This window comes from Lepus europaeus, chromosome 22 (genome assembly GCF_033115175.1).
Source record: "Lepus europaeus isolate LE1 chromosome 22, mLepTim1.pri, whole genome shotgun sequence".
Taxonomy (NCBI): Eukaryota; Metazoa; Chordata; class Mammalia; order Lagomorpha; family Leporidae; genus Lepus; species Lepus europaeus.
In genome coordinates, this window is record NC_084848.1 from 2,512,822 (window position 1) to 2,520,634 (window position 7,813).

Sequence of the window (7,813 nt, forward strand, 5' to 3'; positions counted from 1 at the left end):
CCCGGAAGGCGCCGAGCCCGCGCAGGCGCACAGGGGCCGGCGCGAGGGCGCGCGGCGGCGCGGGCGGGCGGGGGTGCCCGGCCGTTCGCTGCGCGGGGTCCTGCGCGAGCCCGGCGCAGGGGCGGGCCGCGGCCAGGGCGCAGGCGCGGGCGCGCGGCCGCGGCGGCGGTTGGGGAGGGTGCTTCCGGAAGGTTCGGGAGGCTTCTGGAAGGGGCGCCGCGCGCTGGGCGGGCCCGCCTCTATATAAGGGCGGCGCGGGGGCGGCGCGCCAGTAGCTCCAGCGTCCCGGTGCTGCTGCGTCGCGGAGGCCGTGCGGTTCTTCAGCCAAGGTGAGGGGCTGCCGGGGGTCTCGGGCCCGGGGGCGCGGGGCCGGGGGCGGCCGGAGACCCTCTGCCGCGGAGCCCGGCGGTCGCGGTTCAGCCTCGGCGCTCGGGGCCCGTGGAGCCGCCTCCGGCGGGCCGGGGGCGCCGCGAAGGTTCTGGAGAGGCCGCGGGGCGGGCGCGGGGTGGCGCCCGGCCCCGGCCGTGCCGGCCGCCATGACGGGGCCGCGGCCCGCGGAGGGCGAGCGGGGCCCGGGGCCCGGTGCCCGGTGCCGGCGGCCGCCCCGCAGCGCGCACGCTCCCGCGCTGCCGCAGCTCGAAATGAGGTCATCCCTTTGTGAGGCGCCCGCGGCGGGAGGCGGGACCGCGCGGGCCTGAGCGGCCTCGTGCCCTTGGCAGATGCCCGAGGAGACCCAGACCCAGGACCAGCCGATGGAGGAGGAGGAGGTGGAGACGTTCGCCTTCCAGGCGGAAATCGCCCAGTTGATGTCCCTCATCATCAACACTTTCTACTCGAACAAAGAGATCTTCCTGCGGGAGCTGATTTCGAACTCGTCGGATGTAAGTGGCGGCGGAGAGGAAGCGGGCCGGGCGGGGGGTGGGGGGGCGCTGTGCTGAGGACTTGTGGTCTTCAGGCTCTGGACAAGATCCGCTACGAAAGCCTGACCGACCCCAGCAAGCTGGACTCGGGGAAGGAGCTGCACATCAACCTCATCCCCAACAAGCAAGACCGAACCCTGACCATCGTGGACACGGGCATCGGCATGACCAAGGCCGACCTGATCAACAACCTGGGCACCATCGCCAAGTCCGGCACCAAGGCCTTCATGGAGGCGCTGCAGGCCGGCGCCGACATCTCCATGATCGGCCAGTTCGGTGTCGGCTTCTACTCGGCGTACCTGGTGGCTGAGAAGGTGACGGTAATCACCAAGCACAACGACGACGAGCAGTACGCCTGGGAGTCCTCGGCCGGGGGCTCGTTCACCGTGCGGACCGACGCAGGTAGGGGGAGGGGCGCTGGGCCTGCGGTCAGGGCAGAGCCGGGGCGAGCGTGGGTCGTGCGGGGCCGGGGCTGGGCGGACGTGGGGTTTCTGCGCCCTCGCTCGGCCTGAAACCTTGGCTTTCCCTGGAGGTGAGCCCATGGGGCGCGGCACGAAGGTCATCCTGCACCTGAAGGAGGACCAGACGGAGTACCTGGAGGAGCGGCGCATCAAGGAGATCGTCAAGAAGCACTCGCAGTTCATCGGCTACCCCATCACGCTGTTCGTGGAGAAGGAGCGCGACAAGGAGGTGAGCGACGACGAGGCCGAGGAGAAGGAGGACAAGGAGGAGGAGAAGGAGCGGGAGGACAAGGAGCCCGACGACAAGCCCGAGATCGAGGACGTGGGCTCGGACGAGGAGGAGGAGGAGAAGAAGGACGGCGACAAGAAGAAGAAGAAGAAGATCAAGGAGAAGTACATCGACCAGGAGGAGCTCAACAAGACGAAGCCCATATGGACCAGGAACCCCGACGACATCACCAACGAGGAGTACGGGGAGTTCTACAAGAGCCTGACCAACGACTGGGAGGACCACTTGGCCGTGAAGGTGAGTGCCCCGCGCCCGGCGGGTGGCAGCCCAGCCCCGGCGCCGCCACCGGTGGTGGTGGTTGGCACTGGGCCCGTGTTTCGTTGCAGCACTTCTCGGTTGAGGGGCAGCTGGAGTTCAGAGCGCTGCTCTTCGTCCCAAGACGGGCCCCGTTTGACCTGTTTGAAAACCGGAAGAAGAAGAACAACATCAAGTTGTACGTGCGCAGAGTCTTCATCATGGACAACTGCGAGGAGCTGATCCCTGAATACCTGAGTGAGTAGGAGCGTCCAGTGTCGCTGGTGATGCCACCACCTCTCGTCTTTCTGCATGGGGGGGGGTACGTGTGACCAGTTGTGTGCTTGGACTGAGGGCCGTGGGTCTCGTGTTTCAGATTTCATTAGAGGGGTGGTGGACTCCGAGGATCTCCCTCTGAATATCTCCCGTGAGATGCTGCAACAAAGCAAAATCCTGAAAGTTATCAGGAAGAATTTGGTCAAAAAGTGTCTAGAACTCTTCACGGAACTGGCAGAAGACAAAGAGAATTACAAGAAGTTTTATGAGCAGTTCTCTAAAAATATAAAGGTGGGTGTAGACATGCCGAGTGCTGCCAGCTGTGTCCACACTGCCCTGCAGTGAGTTGATAAACCCAGGCTGCTCTCACAGGCAGTGCTTCCTTTCAGCTTGGGATCCATGAGGACTCCCAGAACCGGAAGAAGCTTTCTGAGCTGCTGAGATACTACACGTCCGCCTCCGGCGATGAGATGGTTTCCCTCAAGGACTACTGCACCAGGATGAAGGAGAACCAGAAGCACATCTACTACATCACAGGTAGACGGGAGTGGTTCCCACCGGGCGGCCTGACTGGTGTTGAGCAAGGACGCCTAATGAACGAGCTTGCTGCGAGCTCTCTCGATCCTGCTTAGCTGGTTTGCCTGCTCCTCCACGTGTAAACGTGACGTGGCCTTCCAGGTGAGACCAAGGACCAGGTGGCGAACTCGGCCTTCGTGGAGCGCCTGCGGAAGCACGGCCTGGAGGTGATCTACATGATCGAGCCCATCGACGAGTACTGCGTGCAGCAGCTGAAGGAGTTCGAGGGCAAGACCCTCGTGTCCGTCACCAAGGAGGGCTTGGAGCTGCCGGAAGACGAGGAGGAGAAAAAGAAGCAGGAGGAGAAAAAGACGAAGTTTGAAAACCTCTGCAAAATCATGAAAGATATATTGGAGAAAAAAGTGGAAAAGGTAGGCGCAGATCCGGCCTTTTTCCTAACGCACCTTTGCTGATCACTGACACCGTTTCTTTAAGGTCTGTGGGCTTTCAGGGGAAAACGGAAAACCGGGGCCTGTGCCGGGGGGACTTGCAGGTTGTTCTCAGACCTGGGGATAATGGGGGTCCCTTGTTGCACTGCAGTGTAGCCGATCTAACCCGTCTCGCTGCTTTGCCTCCAGGTGGTGGTGTCAAACAGATTGGTGACCTCTCCGTGCTGCATCGTCACGAGCACCTACGGCTGGACGGCCAACATGGAGAGGATCATGAAGGCCCAGGCCCTGAGAGACAACTCCACGATGGGCTACATGGCAGCGAAGAAGCACCTGGAGGTCAACCCTGACCACTCGATCATCGAGACCCTGAGGCAGAAGGCGGAGGCGGACAAGAACGACAAGTCCGTGAAGGACCTGGTCATCCTGCTCTACGAGACCGCGCTCCTCTCCTCCGGCTTCAGTCTGGAGGACCCGCAGACACACGCCAACAGGATCTACAGGATGATCAAGCTTGGCCTGGGTGAGCCTTGGCCTGTCCCGCGGGGAGGTGCGGCTGCGCGGCCACCTCAGACAGACTGGGAAGTGTTTGGTAGTAGAACTCCAGCACCCTCTTGGTCAGTGCGTTAACAGGCCTGTCTCCCCCGCAGGTATTGATGAAGACGACCCCACTGCTGACGACACGGCCACAGCTGTGACCGAGGAGATGCCGCCCCTGGAAGGCGACGACGACACCTCCCGCATGGAGGAAGTGGACTAGCCGTGCGACCCTCGACCTGGGCACCCTCACTCCCTCTGAGAATATATTTTCAAGGATTTTTTTCTTTATTTTTGTTAACATTTTAAAAAATCTGTATGGCATGACAACTACTTAAGGGGAAGATAAGATTTCTTTCTACTTGTGATACTGTGATGTTAGGCACAAGCAGAGTAGTGATGCTTCTACTCCCACGTGGCTTGTGACAGATGAGGTGACGCTTGCTGTGAGATGTGTGTAGCCCATCGTCAACGTCGTGGTCTGCAGTGTGTAGCTGTCAGCCGGATTCCTTAGGAGACCAGATCTGTCGCTGAAGTGGCCTGAGCTGTACCTTGGTGTTCAGTGGCTTTAGTTCACCTCCTACTTGTTAAGGCCCCTGTAGTTACCGACCCCGCATGTGTTCGTCCTCTAGAAATAGGCTAACCTGAACCAACTTGACGAGGAACTCTCCACAGGCTTGTTTTCCAAAGAAGCATTGTTAAGGGGAACAAAATTACAAACCTACCTGGGTGTGTTGTGACACTGTTGGAAAGTCACCGAGGTTTGTGGGTGGACTGTAGTGCCCAAGTCGTTTTTTTTTGCTTTAAAAGGTTGTGACAAATACAGATGCGTTGAAAAATTGTGGAAGCCTCGTTATTGGAGGGGAACTTCATAGGTGGCAGATGGCTGCATGCTAGAAAACCCACTCTTGATCAGGTGAGGCATGTGGGGGCGAGCAGCCTACTCCAGTAGGCAGAGCAGGACCGGAGGTGTGGGGCATGTGACAAGGGAGGTCTTGTATCTGGGAGTTAGACAAGGTGTTTCCAAACTGATTGATGGTGTTCTGTTCTCTGGTGGCCTGGGGTGGGAATGACTCCATGGAAGTGTCATAGAAACTAAGAGACCTGGACTTCCGGCAGCCATTTGAGGAGTGAACCAATGGACAGAAAAGATTTGAAAGTCTAGATACACGTGCTGGTTCACTGCCCAAATGGCCACAATGGTTAGGGCTGGGCCAGATGAAACACCTTTGTGGGTGCAGGGGCCCAAGCACTTGGGACATCTGCTTTCCTAGGTGCATCAGCAGGATTTGAAAGTGGATGGGTCAAGCTGCCACCTGCAGTGCCGGCATCCCACATGGATGCAGGTTTGAGTCCTGGTTACTCCACTTCCAACCCAGCCCTCTGCTGTGGCCTGGGAAAGCAGGAGATAGCCCACGTGCTTGGGCCGCTGCACTCACTTTGGAAGACCTGGAAGAAACCCCTGACTTCAGATCAGCTCTGGCCATTTTGAGCCAACAGATGGAAGGCCCCTCTGCGTCTGCCTGTAACTCAACCTTTAGAGTGAGGCAGCCTGTCAGAAGCCAGTACCCATCTGGGGTTCTGGGATGCGGTCCCTGGCTTGACCTACAGCAGGGCAGCACCTGCTTCAAGTTACTGTCAAGAGAGATTCCTGGTTTCCTGGTCCTCCAGTACCCAGTGCCTTTCTGGGCTCATTGCCATTATGTCCTAAGCCAAGTTTAGCTGAATGGTCTTAGCAACAAGGTATGAAAGCAAAACAGGCCAAGGTACCTTGGATTTTTCCTACTAAAGTGAGAAATGTGAGGTTATTTTTTTTTTTTTTTTGACAGTGGACAGCAAGAGAGAGAGAGAAGTCTTCCTTTTGCCATTGGTTCACCCTCCAATGGCCGCTGCGGCTGGCGCACGGTGCTGATCCAAAGCCAGAAGCCAGGTGCTTCTGGTCTCCCATGTGGGTGCAGGGCCCAAGCACTTGGGCCATCCTCCACCGCCTTCCCGGGCCATAGCAGAGAGCTGGCCTGGAAGAGGGGCACCCGGGACAGAATCCGGTGCCCCGACCAGGACTAGAACCTGGTGTGCCGGCGCCGCAAGGTGGAGGATGGAGGATTAGCCTATTGAGCCGCGGCGCCAGCCGAAATGTGAGGTTATTGAGGGGCTCAGCAAACTTGGGACCTGTGTGCCTGACCTCCCGTGAGCCTGTCCTGAGTCGGGGACACACTCCATCTGTCACTCTAACCCTGTGCTGGAGCTGCACCTCTGGTGGGTGCCCTGTAGCGGGGCTGATGCGGTCCTGCTGCCCTGAACGTGGCCAGGCGGCCCTCGCCTGCAGCTTCGAGATCCCGTGTGTGGGGCAGGCACCTTCAGCGCCAGCATCCCGTATCCCCCGCGGCTCCACTTCCCACCCAGCTCTGCTAGTGGCCTGGCAACAGCAGTGGGAGGGCGGCCCGAGCGTTAGAGCCCCTTCCACCCACCCACCCACCCACGTGGGAGACCCGGATGGAGATCCTGGCTTTGGCCTGGCCCAGCGCTGGCTGTTGCCGCCGTTTGTGAAGTGAACCACAGGATGGAAGATTCTCTTTCTGCCTTAAAATAAAGCCATTTGGTGCAGTGCTCAAGTCACTGCTTCGGATGCCCACATCCCACGTTGGAGTGCCTGGGTTCGGGTACAAACCACACTCCCAGCCCCATCTGGAGTTCAAGTACAAGCTACGCACCTACTGCACGTGCACCCGGGGAGGCAGCAGTACTTGGGTTCCTGCCACCCGTGTGGGAGACCAGGCTGGAGTTAGCCTCTCCACAACTGTCCTGGGTGTTTCTGGAGTGAACCAGCAGATGAGAGATCTCTACTTCTGTCTCTCAGGCCCTCTGCCTTTCAAATAAACAGGAAATGGTTAAAATGTAAATATTTTAATTGAAAAACAAAAGAATTTTTTTTTTTTTGACAGGCGGAGTAGATAGAGAGAGACAGAGAGAAAGGTCTTCCTTTTTGCCATTGGTTCACCCTCCAATGGCCGCTGCGGCCGGCGCATCTCGCTGATCCGAAGCCAGGAGCCAGGTGCTTCTCCTGGTCTCCCTTGCGGGTGCAGGGCCCAAGGACTTGGGCCATCCTCCACTGCACTCCCGGGCCATAGCAGAGAGCTGGCCTGGAAGAGGGGCAACCGGGATAGAATCCGGCGCCCCAACCGGGACTAGAACCCGGTGTGCCGGCACCGCAAGGCGGAGGATTAGCCTGTTAAGCCACGGCGCCAGCTAAGAATTTTTTAAAATGTATTTATTTGAGAGGCAGGGCAACAGAGAGGTAGAGACAGAGAGCTCTTCTGTCCTCAGATTCACTCCCCAAATGGCTGCAACAGCCAGAGCTGTGCCGATCCAGAGCCAGGAGCCACTTCTGGGTCTCCCATGTGTGTGCAGGAGCCCAGGCACTTGGGCCGTTTTTTGCTGCTTTCCTAGGCCATTAGCCAAGAGCTGGATCGACCAGCTCTCTGCTGTGGCCTGGGAAAGCAGTAGAAGATGGCTCAAGTCCTTGGGCCCCTGCACCCGCCTAGGAGACCTGGAAGAAGCTCCTGGCTCTGGATCGGCACAGCTCCAACTGTTGCAGCCATCTGGGGAGTGAACCAGTGGATGGAAGACCTCTCTATCTCTACCTCTCTCTGTAACTCTGACTTAAATAAATCTTTAAAAAAGAAAAAAAAAAAGCTGGATCGGAAGAGAAGCAGCTGGGACATGAAGTGGCACCCATATGGGATGCCGGTGTCAAAGGTGGAGGCTTAACTTCCCACCTCACAGTGCTGGCCCCAATCATTTGTTTTTAAGATTTATTTGAAAGGCAGTGTTACAGAGGTGGAGAGGTAGAGAGAGAGAGATCTTCCATACCCTGGTTCACTTCTCAGATGGCCACAAAGGCCAGGGCTGGACCAAATCCAAGCCAGGATCCTTATCTGGGTCTCCTACGTGGGTGCAGAGACCAAGGGCTTGGGCCATCCTCCACTGCTTTCCCTGGCATACTAGCAGGGAGCTGGATTGGAAGTGGAGTAACCGGGATTTGAACCAGCACCCATATGGGAGGCTGGCACTGCAGATGGTGGCTTTATGTACTCATTAAAAAAATTTTATTTTTTTTTTGAAAGGCAGAGA

The 7,813-nt window shown here is 58.2% G+C and overlaps 1 protein-coding gene across 1 annotated transcript; it reads left to right on the forward strand.

Annotated features, from left to right (window-relative positions):
- The first annotated feature begins 220 nt into the window (after nucleotides 1-220).
- Nucleotides 221-4,523, forward strand: HSP90AA1 (heat shock protein 90 alpha family class A member 1). The gene is made up of 10 exons (XM_062181210.1): nucleotides 221-329; nucleotides 720-881; nucleotides 956-1,322; nucleotides 1,453-1,907; nucleotides 1,997-2,162; nucleotides 2,281-2,471; nucleotides 2,570-2,717; nucleotides 2,859-3,127; nucleotides 3,335-3,668; nucleotides 3,796-4,523. Exons 2-10 carry the CDS (start codon nucleotides 720-722, stop codon nucleotides 3,903-3,905), a joined length of 2,202 nt encoding a protein of 733 aa, XP_062037194.1. The 5' UTR covers nucleotides 221-329; the 3' UTR covers nucleotides 3,906-4,523.
- Nucleotides 4,524-7,813: the final 3,290 nt, after the last annotated feature.

Excerpts from the sequence above, each read along its gene's own strand:
- HSP90AA1 (XM_062181210.1), top strand. The coding sequence starts at position 720 with ATGCCCGAGGAGACCCAGACCCAGGACCAGCCGATGGAGGAGGAGGAG. Across the intron at positions 2,472-2,569 it reads AGTTCTCTAAAAATATAAAG|CTTGGGATCCATGAGGACTC; the intron begins GTGGGTGTAGAC and ends GCTTCCTTTCAG. Across the intron at positions 3,128-3,334 it reads TGGAGAAAAAAGTGGAAAAG|GTGGTGGTGTCAAACAGATT; the intron begins GTAGGCGCAGAT and ends CTTTGCCTCCAG.